At 41.4% G+C, this 20319-nt stretch overlaps 1 protein-coding gene across 1 annotated transcript in view; it reads right to left on the bottom strand.

The window, feature by feature from the left end:
* Positions 1-20319, bottom strand: part of LOC140230755 (unconventional myosin-If-like) — a 112323-nt gene that overhangs the window by 42409 nt on the left and 49595 nt on the right. Inside the window, exons 12-20 of the mRNA XM_072310891.1 lie at positions 20090-20257; positions 19212-19297; positions 16386-16467; positions 10241-10347; positions 8637-8735; positions 5717-5861; positions 5134-5248; positions 4249-4418; positions 2178-2323 (exon numbers count right to left, since the gene is read on the bottom strand). Coding sequence (XP_072166992.1) covers positions 2178-2323; positions 4249-4418; positions 5134-5248; positions 5717-5861; positions 8637-8735; positions 10241-10347; positions 16386-16467; positions 19212-19297; positions 20090-20257 — 1118 coding nt within the window. The remainder of the gene's footprint in view (positions 1-2177; positions 2324-4248; positions 4419-5133; positions 5249-5716; positions 5862-8636; positions 8736-10240; positions 10348-16385; positions 16468-19211; positions 19298-20089; positions 20258-20319) is intronic.

Raw genomic sequence — 20319 nt, 5'->3', positions numbered from 1 at the left:
TCATCTACACATGTACATACATAGTATGTCATTCCATGGCTTCTGAGTATAATCTTATATGTGAATGCAGCAAATGTCCACAATCATTTGGATAATTGGGCATACACATGTGATGGAGATCAAATCACATATGTGCATCACAAGAAGACACTAAAACTGAGTCCAAATGTCACACATACTGCAAAAGATACATAGGAATGACATGTTTTGTTGAATCCTTATGCCAGATGGACATTAAAGGCATAATTTACCATTTGCAGATGAAACAAAAACCCAGCATTAGGGCTTCAAAATAGTTCTAAAATGTGAGTTATTGATAAAAACAACCAATGTAAAAATTTGAACCGGCGTAATCGAGGATAAGTATTGTTAAAGATACAAAATGTGAACAACAGTTACAATAAAGATGTTTCCAGATTAAACCTTTTACAGTGATGGTTTAATGAGAAAAATAGTGATATCTCCGTATATTTTAGGCTTTATTGCAAAAATGTTATATGGTAGGATGTTTTGTGATACAAGTGACCTACACATATGCATCAAAAGTGATATCTTGAACATTTTTTAAATCACTGCTCCCAAAGGTAAACAGAACTTTTAATCAAAATGAGAGAAGATTGCAAGGTTACGTTACTGAGGAAGATGTAGTTTTAGGCTGGAGATGTTGGCTAGCTGCACTTATAATAGCCCATGACTTAAAAAAGTAAACTGGTGAATCACTTCAACATGTTCCATGTCTCTCTGCATCTTTCTGGCAGAATTTTGATAGCAATAGACAACATTGACAGAAAATAATAAAACATCTCGAGTTTTCTGACAGCACCAAAAAAAGAAAAAAAGAGAGAGAAAAGAAGAAAAAAATCACAGTGAAAATATCCAGTCACTTCTGTCTATCTAGGGAAGGGAAATTGCACGTGGGCTTAATGAGTCAATTAGTGATGTAACCCACATGGTGCAAATTCATCAGGGAAGTCCTCCGTAACTGCTACAAAAACTTTGCGGGACATGAAAATAAATGTGCCACTAAATTGGAACTAATTACCTGCTGATATTTATACAGCCTGATAAGAAATTTTGCTTTCCCCTCAAGAGTTGCAGACCTGGATAGATTCCAGAACAGCCCAGCAAACTTGTATGTAGAACAAAATTGACCCAAGTTTGAAATTAAACTATGAACTGCTGTTTCCACTGAAATTTAAAGCCCCGATTTGACAATTTTAATCAATTTGTCACATCAACTTGCTATCATGCAAATACCTGCAACATGTAGGGAAAGGTGTGTTTACTTAGTTTTTCATTCTCTGTTGAGTTCTGAAGAATTTCTTGTTTTTGTTGGGGTTTTTTTTTTTGCTCACCATTGAAACAGCAGTATTAGGTCAAATTCTGTGAAATATTTGGATTTCTGTTTTCATTCCACTCGGTACCAGAATGGACAAAATGTGCACAGATGTCTACGCATGACATATTCCCTGCTCATGGCGATTGTGTCCGGTGTCATAAATAAATCAGGATTATTAGTAACAGAGAGAGAAATTCATAACACAAAAAGCAGGAGAAGAAGAAAGAAGGAGGGGGAGAAGAAGAAGATTGAAGAACACGAAGAAGGAGAAGAAGAAGAAGAAGAAGAAGAAGAAGAAGAAGAAAAAGTACAGAAATTGTAAAGTAAAGGAAAGCCTAAAGGGCCTCAGTGTGATGAATAATATTAGAACAGAGAATGAGATTGGGAGGGGGCAGGTGGGCAAATAGACAGATGAAGTTGAACACATGTGTGAAGTCTAAATAAAACCCATGTATGAGTGTTTTAAGCTATTGACACCTTTATTCCATCAATAATAAAATTCAAATGTGGAATACATTGAGTCTAATCCAAGAGAACCGGTCATAAAAACCAAAAGGTTTTCAGGTTCAAATCTCTCCTTAACTATGTCTTTTGGCCAGAAGGTAGATATTACGGTATTAAGCGTTTAACTTTTGAACAAAAATCGTATCTATTTTTTTTTTCTTTAGAGCAAAATCAACATACTTTGCAATTTCTAAACTTCACTGTTTGTAAATATCATTGTGACAAGTCACATTTCATCTGCTCATTGCTTTTTCTGAGGGTGAAAGTCACAACAATCCCACACTCACACAATTGATCTAATGCCCGGAAGGCTTCAAAGGAAGCAGCACCTCACCTGAGCGACACACTTCGTATGTGATTGAGAGGGATCTTTCGCTTGATCACGTCCTTGATCTGCCCCTTCTCCGGCCCCTTCTTGATCTGCTCTCGACCAATCAGGTAGACGTTCCTGGCTGACAGGAGTAGGTCTCGCTTCGTTATCTGGGGACAGCAGCAAAGAGGAACCATTAAGTACTAGATCGAGAACACTTGGTAGAAAAACATACCTTAAATTCACTTCATCATTCATACTGAAGAGTTGTCTACCATCGAAAGTGTGTATCTACTACATGTCAACTGGTCTTTTCTATGCATCATCAAACTCATATATGTCATTATCAAATTATACATATTTTCTTTCAAATTGTCTTCCATTTTATAGAATCATTATGATGATCACTGTTGTGGTATAGGCTCAATGGGCACGAACTACATTTGTTAAGCGCGCACGTATACAATATGTTTTCACGATGTGATGTGTCATAACTCTACACACTGGTTCCGGCGGTCAAAGAATAAAGACTTCACCTCTTGTGTTCCCACGTTATAATCACAAAATATGTGTACTGTGGTTTATTGTCCAGCGTCAAGTTATCATCAAACCACGTATATAGTACAACATGGTGGCAGCGGTGGGATGTCGACAAAACACCTGAGATCCCCATTGTCCGCTTCATGGCCGTGACATTTGATTTGACATTTTGTTCGCCAAGGACGACACAAGGGATGCTGTCTATGCGCACCCATCGCCTATGCATGCTATGACACACGTAACGCAGTGGCGGAGTTGCAGTAGGATGCTCTACCAGTGAACGCCTGTACCAATGCTTAAGCTGTGTATAGACTATACGCGCAAGACATGCGTAGCTAGCTAGCTGTGAGAGGATCTGTAATGGAGATTCCGTAAATGATCAAGACATCTACACAGAGAACATGATATGTAGCTCGCAACAGCCAGCATATGAATATGGCAACTACCCGCAAAGCAGTAGCAGCATCGTCAGCGCCGTACAAACTTTGATGTCTTCATCGACAGATAGTCAGTGTGGACACTTTTTGGGATCAAAGTGTGTGGTCGCCTATTACAACAAAAAGTTCTTGCAGTGATGCCCAGCTCTCCAGCTGAGCCAGGGACAGCATCTGTACCGCTCGCACGCAGCCTTGCCACACGATAGAGTCGCCGATCGCATCGCATCGCAACGCATCGCAGATACTCACCTAGCTTCTCATCGGACTTCAGCCCGGTGGAATTGTGTGAGATTGTTGCTGTCTAACCCTAGCATCGGGAGACTAGTTCAGCGCGCAATCGCATCAGCCATCGCTACTTCGCTTCAGACTACTCCTTGACTTTTGGATCGCGCTACTGATCGCTTGTCCAGCGAGATTTCGTCGTCACTGTCGCATCGATCTTCGAACCAGCAGTCAAGTGAAAACTGTACTTCGTGCCCATTGGGCGTATACCACAACAATCACCATCATTGACATTATTACCAAATAATCACCGTCATCATAAACTTCATCAATATTTGGAGTAAATTTCAGTGAATGGGCCAAGAGCTGAGAATCGCAATGTTGGGGTCAACCTGTCAACATAGTCGGGAGTTGTGTTTGCCTGGATACTGATTAACTTTGATCACTATGTACACGCATTATCAACACCAAACTTCATTCCCTCTGTATGCACCTGACAATCAGAACATTGCCTTGCAAATCATGACACAAATACACAACAGACCCAAAGTGTGCATGCCAACTTTAGCACACAATGTAGGAGTGGTTCTAGGGCAATTACCCCCGAACAATTACCCCAGACATTTCCCTGATCCTGACTCTAATCCTAATCCTGAACCTGAATCCTAATCCTAATCCTAATCCTAACCCAAACTCTAACCCTAAACCTAACCCTAATCTTTACTCTAACCTTATCACTAACCAGTATTTAGCCGAGGGGTAATTATCGTCGGAAGGTAATGGCCCTGATAAGGTAGGAGCACAGAATAGTAACCTTCAATATTGAAATACAACAAACAAACTCTCTTTCTATCTCTCTCTTTCTCTCATGAGGGAGGACGCCCTCTGTCGCTGACCTTGAACCGCCTGTCGTACTTGTTGACCTTGTCGGCGAACTCTATCCTCTCTCTCCGCGCCACTAGGGCCTGGAGGGAGACGTTGTGCTCGTAGCCGATGTAGTCACCGACAAAGTTGCGGTTGAGACTGTACCGCCTTCTCTCCTTCTTGTTGAACAGGATGTCGCTGGCTGCAGACCCACAGAGCAAATTGGCAACAGACAGAGAGGATAGAAAAATTACAAAACTTACAAGCAGTCAGAATATTTCATCATATACAATATAACCTCATTGAGTCCTGGGAGAATTTCGCCTTCAGGCATTATCTTGTTGTCATTAAATTAGCATCTACAAATGTTTTGATTGGAGAAAAGTCGGGTGGAACTCTTTAATTAATCAAATCCGTACAAAATCAGAAAGAAATGTGGAAAACTTTGCCAACTTGTGAGAGAAATAGGATATTTAATCTTGTAGAAATGTGTTAGCAACAAATGATCAGCATACAGCTCAAATGAAAGAAATGTTTAACTCTAAAATACTACACTAATAATAAATGCTTAAACATTATAAAGCACAGACACTGCACCAAACCACCAAATGTGTTGTTCTTTTGGGCATTCATATTTTGTTTTGCGTTTTTACTTAATATGATGATATAAAGCAGGTGTCTGCAGATACAGAATAGTCAGAGGATTATACGTTATTGGTTAGTGCAAATTTTAAGTGCGTAAATGTGCATGATATATTGTGTATGCCAAAAGACATCACAAAATGAATGTGCGCTAACTCACTCATGTGAAAGGTATGCCTATTTCGCGCTTGTTTAATCCACGGACTAAATTCAAACCATGGATTTGATTTTAAAAGCTACTTTGTAAATTTGGGCCAAAGAGTGCATTCTCCTACCTTGCTCTTTGAGCTTGAGATAGTAGTTGTGTGCATTGAAGCGACGCAGCGCCTTCTGGATTATGCGGGCGTAGTAGTCAAACTTCCGCTCTCTCTGCTCCTCCAGAAGAAACAGCTGCACAAGAAAAGAAGTTATCATCCAACATTATCATCATCATCATCATAAATACATAAAGAATATCATCCTTTCTTAGATAGAAATACATCTACATCTAAATGCCACATCATTATCCATGGACTCTACTTTTAGCAAGGTATCGTTACCTAAATTAGAAATTGCACAACAAATGCAATAACTTGCTACTCTAAATTGACCGACTAGAACTGACTTTTAAACAAGATCACAGTGGAAAAAAATTGACTTTCAGTTGACCAACGGGAGTTATGTGATGGATCCCCACCAGACCCCCTCCTCCTCCTCCCACTTTGTTTCTATAGCAACTAATAGGGCAGCAATCTCCACAGAATTGTGAGCCAGTAGTTGAGGTAGCAGTAGCTTTTGAACGATGTGTCTCTAGTCAACAGTAGTCAGCAGTAGGCGTGAGTGTGCAATGGATAAAAGGCAATCTAGACAACATCTCACCGACTCTGGTTTCCTAATGAACACTTTGGTCTTGCCCAGTTGGAACTCATCTGCATCCATGTTCACTGAACGTAGGAGATGGGTGACCCCCGCCTTCACATCTCCACGCCACTGTGGCCACGTCTCGGACGTCAGGATAGCATACCTGTCAGATGAAAGATATAATCATAATAACAAGGAAAAGTAGAAATTACGCGGTGCGTAATATATGTCCCCGCCGGAAGTAGCATTTTATAGCAAAATGTGCAATATAAGTAAAAAATCAAGGTCAAAGGTCAAAGAAGTCAAAGGTCAAAATTCTGTGTAAAATTTTTGAAGCCCTCACCTAGTGCCATCACATAAAGCAAACGGAATCGAAATCGGGTTAGAAATGGCGAAGGAGTAGCATTTTGTAGCCAATATACAATACAGGTCAAAAATCAAGGTCAAAGGTCAAAGAAGGCAAAGGTCAAAATTCTGTGTAAAGTTTTGAAGCCCTCACCTAGTGCCATCACATAAAGCAAACGGAATCGAAATCGGGTTAGAAATGGCGAAGGAGTAGCATTTTGTAGCCAATGTACAATACAGGTCAAAAATCAAGGTCAAAGGTCAAAGAAGGCAAAGGTCAAAATTCTGTGTAGAAGTTTTGAAGCCCTCACCTAGTGCCATCATATAAAGCAAACGGAATCGAAATCGGGTTAGAAATGGCGAAGGAGTAGCATTTTGTAGCAAAATGTACAATATAGGTCAAAAATCAAGGTCAAAGGTCAAAGAAGGCAAAGGTCAAAATTCTGTGTAGAAGTTTTGAAGCCCTCACCTAGTGCCATCACATAAAGCAAACAGAATCGAAATCGGGTTAGAAATGGCGAAGGAGTAGCATTTTGTAGCAAAATGTACAATATAGGTCAAAAATCAAGGTCAAAGGTCAAAGAAGTCAAAGGTCAAAATTCTGTGTAGAAGTTTTGAAGCCCTCACCTAGTGCCATCCCATAAAGCAAACGGAATCAAAATCGGGTTAGAAATGGCGAAGGAGTAGCATTTTGTAGCAAAATGTACAATATAGGTCAAAAATCAAGGTCAAAGGTCAAAGAAGTCAAAGGTCAAAATTCTGTGTAGAAGTTTTGAAGCCCTCACCTAGTGCCATCACATAAAGCAAACGGAATCGAAATCGGGTTAGAAATGGCGAAGGAGTAGCATTTTGTAGCAAAATGTACAATATAGGTCAAAGGTCAAGGTCAAAGGTCACAACTGAAATTCTGTGTAGAAATTTCAAAGCTCCCATGTAGTGCTATCATATAAAGCAAACAGAATCAAAATTGGCTCATAAATGACAGAGAAGTAGCAAATTTAACATTTTGATCACACACGGACGCACACACGGACGGACGGACGGACGCACGCACGGACACACACACGTACGGAGCCCGTTTCATAGTCCCCTGCTCGAACTCGTTCGGCGGGGACAATAACTAGAGAGGCACTCTGAGAGCGCAGACCTCCGCCAAGCATGCAGCTCATTTCCACCACTGATCTTGTTCTTCCTTGTAGATATCAGTTATTTCCACCCATACATACAACTTACAGCACGCTGAAAGTCGCCCGATTTCCCAATATAGAAGCCTTTGTTACGTCATAAACCCTCAGCTGCAGGGCGTGCCTCGCCCTTGCAGAAACTAGAGCACGCACTTTATAGTGCGCGCATGCAAACCTCAAATACGCGCAGCCTGAACTCCCAAGTTCATTGACCAAAAAAAAAATATCAAAAATCCTTCATAAATTCCCCCAAAATTCTTGGATCATTACCAAAAGTTAATCGTTTGTTACTTGTGTCATTCTCAACCTTTCCTCAAGTTTCATCCCAATTCGTTAACTACTTTTTGAGTTATTTTGCACACAGACAAACTAACTAACGAACGAACGAACGAACGAACACACAAACCAACGGTAATGAAAACATAACCTCCTCCCTTGGCGGAGGTAATGATATTCACCCGGCTTCTATGCAGACAGCATGCTTGAAATGCAGATTGGTGACATACATATAGTAATTGATATGAAAAGATTCACAGCAGTAGCGTTGTAAGCTAAAAATGCATCTTTCTTTTTTAAAAGACCAATAAGAAAACATTGAAAATTTTGGTGAAAGAATAGGCATGTCTAAAACCAACATACTTTCCTGAATGATGGAGCTTGTTTCTGATTATGAAGAAATATGTCTAGTTCAATGATAGTGCAGTTGTTCAAATGTATGAAAATCTTCCATCAAGATGTTTTTCATTGCAACTGATTGACAAATTGCCTTACATCGACATAAAACATCTCAACGGAAGAATTTTATGAATTTGAATAAATACGCAGTACCCGTTGCATGCTATAAGGCTTAGAACCAACACTTGCTGTTGGGCGGAAGCACGGTGGTCTAGTGGAGATGATGCCTGTCCAGAGATCAGGGGGTTGAAGGTTCGAATCCTGCCCAAGTATGTACACCCATGATTTCTTTTATCACGGCTTCTACTAAAACACTGATCAATTCACTGCTTATTTATGTTGATGTAGGGCAATTTGTCAATCAGTTGCAGTGCAGTTGTTGATATCAATCACAGAGTTATGTGAAAGCACAAGCAAATATGGAATCATCTCTTGGCAGTTTTTATTTCATTCATTTTGGGTCAGTAGAGCACAAGCTTCAGCCTGAGCTGTTCTTCAGCATGTCAATGCAAAGATGAAAAAACAAACAAACACAGATAAAATGATACATGTATAATTTTACAAAGCGATATAAATAAACATATGAAATCATTGAAAAAATGAAAGTAAAAAGAAGGAAAACATACAGCATGACCAACTACAGCAAGAACACAAGATCATAAGATGCAGTCTCAAGTCTGACTGTGAGAGGACCAACCTGGGGTTGCTTTACTTAGCAAGCATGGCCAACTCACCTCCTGAGAAACTTGTCAAATTCTCTCCTGTAGGCGAATCCAGCTCGCCTCACTCGAATATTCTCCTTCAGTCCAAGGTACTCGACTTGATGGAACACCCTAAAGAAGATAATATATACATACATATATTTTTCAAACCATACCTTCAATTTCATGATGTTCACATTGCAGTGAGTCTGGTCAATGTCACCATTAAGCGATGTGCAACTATTGTGCCGTTGCACAATAACATCACAAACTTTGCAAAGTCCTAGTGCATGCTTGTTATCTTTACAAAATTATCATTAAACTTCAAGTTTTCCCACTCGGCAGGGTTGAACCTTTTTTTATTCTATTATGGTCTTTCTTCAAGCTGCCTGGTCTGTGATATCCAATAAGGCAAGACCAGATACTCTAATGTCCTCTGCGAGAGTGGCTTCCCAAGCCTTGTGGGGTTCTGTCTCATGGTCTGAAGTCAGACATTTTGTTTGCAGCCTTCTGTAACTAGTGAATTTCACCTCTCCCTTGCCACATGCTCGTACCATCTCGGTCTACATGCTCTTAGGGCCTATGATTCAGATTCAGATCTACATACTAGGCAAGCTATACATGTTCAAAAATTTACTATTCAATGATAATGATTTTTTTTTTCATTACCACACCATTGCATAAACATAAATATTTGCCTTACGGAAGCATACTGAAAACATCTCAGACACACTCTCTTTTCAGTGTATTACTGTCTACAAATCTAATATTCTGTCACAAAATAACATACATGTAACTACTTGTGTTTACAAAAATACGCACATTACAGTGAATGTCTTTCTAGGTATGCTTGTAAATATGCAAAAACAGCAAAACATAACTGCCACTGAACATGACAATGTACCTTGAGGAATTTATAAAATATTTTTACTGTGCATCAAAATGTGTATTTTAAGGCTGCAATGGACAAACTGAACCTGGAAAAATTTCATCTTTTACCTTTTTTTTTTTCAAATTATTTAGCTTTCCTTCTTTCATGGAAGAAAAGAAATAAATCTCATCTTTTACTCCACTTTCATTTCTTTCTTTTACATTAAAGTCTCATCTCTCCTTGACTTATACTTCTTCCTTCCTGTCATATCTCCTCCTTTTGCTATTTTGATTCCATGACCACAGTCCACACTGCTCATCGACTCTGTTTCTCTCCCTTTACTTTGTGAAACGTCTGTCGGAATTTCACATCTGCTTCCCTTCTCTCCCATCTCCATGATTTTCTAACCTTCCAACTTCTCCATCTTCTCCCTCCTTTCTGTTTCATCTTTCTCCTCCCAATGATTTCCAAACCCTTTGCCTGATTTTCACTCTATTCTCCCTTACAACTCTCTCTGTTTCCTTTTCTACCATCTCCCCACTAGTGCAACTTTAACTCCCAGCTCACCTCTGCCCCTCAATTGTCACTATTTGCCTTCCTTATATTCTCCCTACGTCGCTTCCCTCCTCAACTCTCCTCTTTCTAAGCTCTTTTTCTACCAAGCAACAGTCCCTGTCAGGACTACATACATATGGTGTTACCACAAACTTCCCTTCATCAGATCTCATGACTCTTTTCTCTTCGCAGACGAATATTTTATCATTACCTTTTCTCCTCCCAGTCATGGGGTCTCTTCGTCTCGTTGGGTTTGATGCAGCGGATGTAGTGTGGGGTGCACTGCATCAGCGTTGTTACCAGCTTATTGGCTTGGGTCTGCATAGGATCGGAAAGACAGAGACACAAGTTAATTGACAAGTCTCGATTTAACCCTGTGACAGGCATGGAAATGAAGTCAAGGTAAACCAGTTCTGATGCAGCGGATGTAGTTTGGGGTGCACTGCATCAGCGTTGTTACCAGCTTATTGGCTTGGGTCTGCGTATAGGATCGGAAAGACAGAAACACAATTTTATTGGCAAGCCTCGATTCAACCCTGTGACAGGAGTGGAAATGAAGTCAAGGTAAACCAGTTCTGATCATCAAAGTTTGGAGTTAGGAGAACAAACAGATGGAATGATCTTTTTTTGATTTTCAGGATGTTAAATTCTGAAGTCATCATTAGCCCAGCTGTCTCCTTTAAAAGGTCCTGTAGCATGGGGATACCATGGAGCAGGAAGGCTAACCCAGGTTGGATATTTTGACTAACCCCTTAAAGGTAGATAGTCCCGGTAGTGTAGAGGGCGCTGTTGATGATACTGCCTATCACCGTTAGCATTGATACAAAGATTACCGAAGTTGAGGTGTCATCAAGAGTAAAAGTGCGTAGTTGTTGCTAAGTAACGTTGCCTTTGTTGTCTTCTGTGCGCATTGCGCAGTCTGTAGTAATGCCAGGGTGGGTGCATATGTGCTTGTTATTATGACATCACAAAAGAAGTTTGCTAAAGCTGTCATCCCCCTCAGCCGAATCATGAGCCTAACTGTGATCCGACTGTTATATACTATGCTGGACTGGAGTTACCTTTAGGTGTGTCTCTGTAGTCTGGCTGCTGGTTGTGAAGTGCTGCATATAGCATGCTGTCTTGAACTGCGGTACTGTGGTATAGCACTGGCATTCCAATGTTCATTCAGGCCTGGGCATAATTATTCGGAACTATGCACAGCAGTCATGCTGCACTGCCAGGCAGGGCTCCTATTCATTAGGGCACTGAGCTATTCCATTTACATAACACTCCTCCTTCATCAGATTGTTTGTTGATCATCCAAAATAATCAATCATTCCCAAAACGTTGATGATCCTCATTTCATAACAGAACTGAACTTGTTTCAGCAATTTTGTCCTCCAGTAATATTGTTACTACTGTTCTGTTCAGCACTCTAGTTTGCAGTGTCATTTTCTTGAAGTTTTAAAACTAAAAAGTAATTGATTTGCATGCATAATTCAAAGATCCTCCTGGGAACACATAACAAAACAATGCATGCTCTCCTTTTCTTTTACGATTATTTATAATCCAATCTGTCCGGAGGCCGTCGATTCCGGACTGGGAATCTGCGAGGGCTTGGTGCCGATTCAGGTTCAGTCTGAGGTGCAGGTGGTTCCTCAGGTTGATTACATGGTGTATTGTCTTTCCCTTGCACATTGTGTGAAAAGGGGATATCCTCCTCATCATCTGTCACTGTAGATTGCATGTTCGATGCTCCCCTAATCAAGTGATCAATATGTACATGACGTTGTTTATCACCAACTTGAACAACATATCCAACTGGTCCCAAAGCCTGCAAAATTACTCCATGGTCCCATTTGTCCTTCCCTCTGAATGAACGAACCATAACATGATCACCAGGTGCAAAGTGCCGAACACTGGTTTTTCCTTTGTCATGAGTTTCCTTGATTGCTTCTTGTTTTCTCTCCACGGTTTCTGCTAAGGAAGGTTTGATGAGGCTCATGCGTGTACGTGGTTGTCTCTTCAGTAGTAACTCAGCTGGAGTATGTTCAGTCAGTGAATGTGGTGTGTTGCGATAAACAAAAAGAAAATTGGCAATCTGATGCTGGATTGACAGTCCACTCTGCTTGTACGCCTTAAGGTACAATGTATTGTTTCAAGGTTTGAACACAGCGTTCTACTGCTCCATTGGAAGCAGGGTGATATGGCGGAACTCTGATGTGATTCACACCATTCTTTTTCATGAATTCAGCAAATTGGGCAGAAATGAACTGTGGTCCATTGTCTGAAACTAATTGTTCAGGAAGACCATGTATGGCGAAAATGTGCCTCAAAATGTCAATCATTGCACTAGTCGTCGTAGTGTTCATTGGATACGCTTCCATCCATTTTGAATAAACGTCAACAAGTATGAAGAAATGCTGACCATCTAGCTCTGCAAAATCTGCATGAACTCTCTCCCAAACTCTTGAAGGCCATTTCCATGAGTGAAGTGGTGCTGTTGGTGGTTGATTCCTGGTATGAAGACAAATGTGGCAATTCCTTGCCAGTGACTCAATGTCTTGATCCAAACGAGGCCACCAGAAGAAACTGCGTGCCAGATTCTTCATACGGCTCATACCGATATGCCCATCATGTAGTTCTGTCAACATCTGAGTTTGCAGACTTGCAGGAATGATGACTCTTAATCCCCAAATCAAAACATTCTGTTCCACTGACATTTCATGTCGACGATAGAAGTAGGGTCTAAGACGTTCATCGTAGATTGTGCTGGGCCATCCTCTCTTGGTGTATTCTAACACCTGTCGTAGCACTGGGTCCTTGGCTGTGGCAGCAGCAATTTCCTTAGATGTCAAAGGCAGTTCATTTACATGTGTGTAATGGAAAATGTTCTCTTCTATGCTATCAGCATGATCCACATTGATAGGAAGTCTAGACAGGCCATCAGCATTCTTGTGATGTGCGCTGCCTTTGTATTTGATGTCATAGCTGTAGGCTGATAAGATCAGCGCCCAGCGCTGCATTCGAGCTGCCGCTATAGTTGGAACTCCCGTCTTGGGTCCAAGTATCGTTACTAACGGTTTGTGATCTGTCACAAGGGTGAATTGTCGTCCATAAATATATGGATGAAACTTCTTTACTCCAAATATCAGTGAGAGTGCTTCCTTCTCTAGCTGTGCATAGTTCCGCTCACTGCTGGTCAATGTGCGAGATGCAAAAGCAATCGGACGTTCCTCTCCATCTGGCATGATGTGGGACAAGACAGCTCCTACCCCGTATGGTGAAGCATCACATGCAAGACACAGAGGGAGATTTGCATCATAATGAGCAAGCACTTGAGCAGATGCCAGCTGGTCCTTTGAAGCCTCAAATGCCTTGTCACAGTCAACTGTCCATTTCCACTGGGTACTGCTTGATAGCAATGCATTCAGTGGATGAATCATAGAAGACAGGTTTGGCAGGAATCTAGCATAGTACTGCAACATGCCCAAGTATGAACGTAGTTCCTGCACATTCCTTGGCTTAGGTGCATCTTTCACTGCTTGCACCTTCTCTGGTGTGGGATGTAGTCCTTCAGCATCCACGATGTAGCCCAAGTACTCTACACTTGGCTTCATGAACTCACATTTGGCCAACTTAAGTCGAAGACCATTCTGCTCCAGACGTTGGAGTACAGCATCCAATCTCTCCAAATGTTCCGACTCTGTTTTTCCTGAAATGAGCATATCATCCAGAAAGCAAACAACTCCATCCAGTCCTTGCAAGACTTGTTCCATAGCGGCTTGGAAGATAGCAGGTGCACTTGCAACACCGAATGGAAGTCGCGTATACTGATAAAGTCCACGATGAGTGGTGATCGTCAGACACTTACGAGAGTCTTCCTCCAGAATCATCTGCTGATAAGCCTGTGATAAGTCTAGCTTGGTAAAATAGCATCCACCAGCTAGAGTTGAGAACAAATCCTGTGGATTAGGTAATGGGTACTGGTCGACATCCAACACAGGATTGATGGTTGTCTTGTAATCACCACAAATGCGAACTGAGTTATCCGTCTTGGGAACAACTACGATTGGAGCTGCCCATTCACTATGTGAAACTGGAATGAGTATTCCTTGCTCGACAAGTTTATCGAGTTGAGCTTCCACTTTTTCTTTCAATGCATATGGCATAGGTCTTGCCTTGTTGAAGCGAGGATGTGCTTCACTTTTCACTTTGATTTTTGCCTTGTGATTTGTCATGGTTCCAAGTCCAGGCTCAAACACTGCCTTGTGTCTTGACTGGATCAACGGTAAGTCATCCTTCGGTGACTTCGGAGAAACAGTAAACATCGACTTCCAATCCACTTTGATCCTTTTCAACCAGTTCCTTCCAAAAATTGCTGGTTGGCCTGTAGTATCCGCCACTACAACAACATCAGATATGATCTGGTCGGCGTATCGTACTTTCACTTGTGCTTGCCCCAATACAGGCAATGCATCTCCTGAGTATGTCCTGAACTTGTATGCAGACTTTTCCAAATTGATGTGTTGCAGATTCTTGCAATAAAGATCAGCTGGGATGACACTCATTGATGCACCTGTGTCGATTTCCATCTCCAGCGGTCTATCGTTAATCTCAACTGTAACCTTGAGCGCATCTTCACCGGACTTCTGCGAGACAGTGAACAATCCAAGTGTGTGCATTTCCTTGACTTCACAATTGTCATCTATGGATGATTCAGATGCAACATACTTAGTTGATTTGCTTTTGCACTTTGCAGCCAAATGACCTAATTTTCCACAATTGTTGCACTTGTACGACTTGTATCTACACATTGCTGGATTGTGAACACCTTTTCCACATCGATAACACTCTCTTCTCTCCCTTGAATCTGAGAAGTTTGACTGCTGCTCTCTCTTCTTTGGTGGTCCACGCGAATGGAATCCAGTGTAGCCACCACTGACTTTCTTGACTTCACTTTCTCCAACAGCTTCTCCTTTCATTTCACGCGTATTTCTGTCAGCAAGCTCCATGGCTAATGCAAGATCCAGTGCTTTGTCGAATGTGAGATTCGCTTCGCTTAACAACCTCTTCTGAATGACTGTGCTTTGAAGACCACAAACAAATTTATCTCTCAGGGCTTCCTTCAAAAATGCATCAAACTTGCATGTGTCGGACAAACGCCTCAACTCTGCAGCATACTCTGACACTGATTCATGTGAATGCTGATTCCGCTGATGAAATTTGAATCTTTCCGCAATAACCAATGGTTGAGGAGACAAGTGGGTGGTCAAAGCTGAAATTAATTCAGAATATTTCTTCTGGGAGGGTAGATCTGGGCTCACTAAGCTCTTCAAAAGTGCATAAGTTTTTGCACCAATGACACTCAAAAACACTGCAACTTTCTTCCCTTCTTGCACATCATTTGCCACCATAAACTGCTCAAATCTTTCAATGTATGTGGAAAAATCCTCAGTTCCAGGATTATATTCCCCAATGCGGCCGAAATTCATGGTGGTGGTGTTCAGTTTCTCCTCGTCGCCACTGTTATATACTATGCTGGACTGGAGTTACCTTTAGGTGTGTCTCTGTAGTCTGGCTGCTGGTTGTGAAGTGCTGCATATAGCATGCTGTCTTGAACTGCGGTACTGTGGTATAGCACTGGCATTCCAATGTTCATTCAGGCCTGGGCATAATTATTCGGAACTATGCACAGCAGTCATGCTACATAACACCGACCACTGACTACAGTGAATCGGACTTCTTCGGACTCGGGAAAGTGGGCCAAAGCGTAAGCGATTAAGAGGAGTCAATAGCGTAGGTCTCTATAGGAAACTTGCACCGTGCGGCCGCGTACGCATTTGACTAAAACACCAGGACCATGCACCTTTAAAGAATTATGTACAGCTTTCATCACTGATCTTTTCGTATTAAAGTACACACACAGGCGAAGAATCTGAACTAAAGTCGACAGCTACTGATGAGCATACACTTTGATGCACAAATTCTTTGGCAGGCGCTGTATCATGGTTTTTTAATGTACCCCAGTGGGCAGCAAATAAAGATTGTATCAATCTGACCACCCATGTTTGTCCACGCTACCTGGGATCCATTTCACGAAAGTCTTATGAGAGACTTTTTGCTCATAAGATGCACTTACGATGTTAAAGAGACTACTCTCTGAAAGTCTCTCGTAGCTAAATAAACATTGTATGAGCGACTTCGACCATTCTGAGATTTACGAATGTAGCTATATGAAACTCTCAAATCCATTTCATGAAGTCTCTCATAAGCAAGACTTTCATGAAACATACCCTTGGTCTCTATTTAAGGTGCCATTCAGACATGGCAAGTCTTGATCGTGGTTGCCATGAAATGGGGTGAGCTCTCACCTTGATCTTGCTGCTGGCTGTGGTGGGTCGAGACTTGGCCTGCCCCGAAACCTTCTCTGGGAACAGTGTGTGGAAAAATGAGCTGTATGGGGAAAGAAGTACAAACATACTGCGTAGTACTCTCATCCAGAGTGGTATAAATTGTGTGTGATATCCCTAGTGACCTATTGCCTCCACCCTAAACCCTGTAAACCCTATTCAAACTAAAGCAAAATGGGATACAGAAGATCATCTGGTGCAAAAATTTTCTTGTGACATAACCCATCAAGTCCAAGGTCCCCATTTCAATGGTTTGGTGCTGTTTCTTTTTGTTGAAAATTTTACTATTCATTGTTACAGTGTAGAGTTTTACGAGGTACAGCTTCATTTTTGTCTTCATTTCAGCCTTTTTTGTTCATGCATTTTTATTGTTTATTTCAGTTGCAGAAAGTCAAAGTGCCTCTAATTACTAAATTAATGACTGATTCTCGATTCAGCACAACGTTGTTAGAAGACTGACGTTCCAGATGTAATGAAATGTGACCAGGCCAAACTAATCTTTCTCTAATATGAAATATGCGAAGAAATTTGGAGTTGCCAAGTTCATGATGAAAAGACGACAGTTCTGCAGCAGAATTCATCCAGGAGTTGATGAATTAAGTACAATATTCTGGAAATTTCAGATGAGACATAGTGTAAATAGCCAAAGGGAGAGATGAATGGCAAAGACACCATCACCTTACTGTACTTGCATACTCTAAAAGTGGAAATTTTTGCGGGGGTACTTTTTTATGCTCAGTTGGTTAAAGATGAATTTTGCATGTTTTTTATTCCATGGAAGCAAAATATAAAATAGTTTTAAATGCACAAGGCATAACGTTTGCGTGTTTTGATTTTTGCGCTAGTTTTATGTCCTGCAAACTGAGCAAAAATTTCCACAACAAGAAAATGTCCACTTTTACAGTACATGATCATGACCGATCTCACCACCTTGTAACAATACAAGCTTGACATTTTCAAAACTTTCTAGCTTGTTTGTTTGTAGTTTATCATAATAAAATTTTTCAATGCTTTAGTCATTTTACTTCACTCTATGTCTCAAATTCAACTTGACCATGGAGTGGATAGTCATTCTGAGTCAATGACACACAAAACTCTTTATTGTCACTTTAGCCCTCCATTGAAGTGTCTATTTTTAATGTAATGTATCTTAGTTTGTATATCTTTTTTTGATGGAAAAAAAACATGCAATACAGTACAGCTCAAGGAGTTCCAAAGGGTGTCTGAAACACTCACGATTTGTAATGATTCTACTCAAACTATCCCTGTTAAAGTTTTTTCACTTCACTCCACGAATCAAATCAAATCTTAACATGACATGGACTTTTTCTTTACACTGACAAAACACACTGCTACTACCTGTCCCTTAACTTAGACAGAGTTCACGTAGGTATACTGAAAAGCCTTCACTTGGCACAAGTAATGAAGTTTCAACTGATTGACAAATTGCCCTACATCGACGTAAACAAGCACTGAATTGATCAGTGTTTTAGTAGCAGCCATGACAAAATCATGGGCGTACATACTCGAGCAGGATCTGAACCCACGACCTCCCGGCCACCGGACAGGCGTCACCTCCACTAGACCACCGAGCCCTCGCCCGAAAGCAAGTGTTGGCTCCAATCCTTACAGCATGCAGCGGGCACTGCTTTGTTATTCAAATTCATGATTCTCTTCCGTCGAGATGTTTTCATTGCAACTGATTGACAAATTGCCCTACATCGACGTAAACAAGCACTGAATTGATCAGTGTTTTAGTAGCAGCCATGACAAAAAATCATGGGCGTACATACTCGAGCAGGATCTGAACCCACGACCTCCCGACCACCGGACAGGCGTCACCTCCACTAGACCACCGAGCCCTCGCCCGAAAGCAAGTGTTGGCTCCAATCCTTACAGCATGCAGCGGGCACTACTTTGTTATTCAAATTCATGATTCTCTTCCGTCGAGATGTTTTCATTGCAACTGATTGACAAATTGCCCTACATCGACGTAAACAATGTCAATCATGAATTTGAATAACAAAGCAGTGCCCGCTGCATGCTGTAAGGATTGGAGCCAACACTTGCTTTCGGGCGAGGGCTCGGTGGTCTAGTGGAGGTGACGCCTGTCCGGTGGTCGGGAGGTCGTGGGTTCAGATCCTGCTCGAGTATGTACGCCCATGATTTTTTTGTCATGGCTGCTACTAAAACACTGATCAATTCAGTGCTTGTTTACGTCGATGTAGGGCAATTTGTCAATCAGTTGCAATGAAAACATCTTGACGGAAGAGAATCATGAATTTGAATAACAAAGCAGTGCCCGCTGCATGCTGTAAGGATTGGAGCCAACACTTGCTTTCGGGCGAGGGCTCGGTGGTCTAGTGGAGGTGACGCCTGTTCGGTGGTCGGGAGGTCGTGGGTTCAGATCCTGCTCGAGTATGTACGCCCATGATTTTTTGTCATGGCTGCTACTAAAACACTGATCAATTCAGTGCTTGTTTACGTCGATGTAGGGCAATTTGTCAATCAGTTGCAATGAAAACATCTCGACGGAAGAGAATCATGAATTTGAGTAATGAAATTGTAATTTCTTCTTGACACTTGTCAAATGACCCTATAAAAAATGATTACATTGCATATAGGCACAACAGTTTGAAAGACGGTCACTTGATAATTCCATGAGCTGTAAAAGACAAGAACGCAACATCCTTGTGGATTCTACGCACAATATGTAACATAATACACTCAATTATTTTTACCATTACCCTATACAGTAACAATTCATGCTAATATTTGGCATCTCACTTTTCACTTGACTGCATCAACTCGATCAGATCTGTGAAGAGTACATCACGGTTCCGCTCACAGAAGCCCTCAACAGTGTACCTCACCTGAAAACAAAAACAACAACAAAACCCATACGTTTCAGTCACCTCACATTTGAATATTTGAACAGCAATTTAACCCTTCTAACAACATAAACTATTCAGATAGTACAGATGGACCGAGCAATTTTCTGGGTGGGGAGGGGGGGGGGGATGCTCCACAAAAGGACAATGCTTGGTACTTTCAATGGAAACATACAATTAATTCTCCTTTTCTTCTGACAGTTAAACAAAAGGCAGCCATTGTAGAAATGTTGCACAGTTCTAAAGTGACGGTATCTCATATTACGGAAGGAAAGAATTACTGCTTGCAGGTTTTCAATTTGTGATGCTTGCACAAATTCCTATGTCTCATGGAGCAGGAGTTAACAACTACCCAGTGGATTTTAGAAGCTTCAGAGTTAGGCAAGACATAAATTGGAAGTTCAAACAGTAAAACCTTCTTATAAATTCTTTGGTCATTATGCCCAGATGGTACTCAGTAAAGTGAAACAGCATCACAGGCATGGTAGAAGAGAGAAGAAATCCAGGCAGACCAAGAACTAGGAGGAAAGATTGAAAAGGAAGCCTTTCTTGATAAGCTACTGTGAGAGGCTACAAATACAACCAACAATCAAGAATTTTAGACATCATATGCTCTCATCTGAGGGTCATCAAGGGGTCACCCTTGACTCCTTGACAGAAATAGATGAGGTGGATATTTTTAGAAATGTACACCAAACTATATTTTCAGCAAACAGGTACTCTTCACAGAGAACAAAAATCCCCATGGCAGCCATGCATGTCTCCCTCTCTCACCTGTCCAGCGTAGTGATGGATGACGAACCCTCCGCTCAGGACCTGGTAGTGTTGATGCGTTCCCACGGCGCTGTTCATCTTCTGCAGCAGCTTCTCATCGGCGCCCTCGCTGACGGCGTGCATGGTGGCGCACACATCGTCAAGGATACACATGATCCCCGGAGGTATCTACCAAACATCAATGGTGGAGGTTGTTGTTTGTTCAGTACTTTTTTTATAGCGTTTACCTA

This window comes from Diadema setosum, chromosome 7, assembly GCF_964275005.1.
Source record: "Diadema setosum chromosome 7, eeDiaSeto1, whole genome shotgun sequence".
NCBI lineage: Eukaryota > Metazoa > Echinodermata > Echinoidea > Diadematoida > Diadematidae > Diadema > Diadema setosum.
This window is presented reverse-complemented; position numbering and strand designations above follow the sequence as displayed.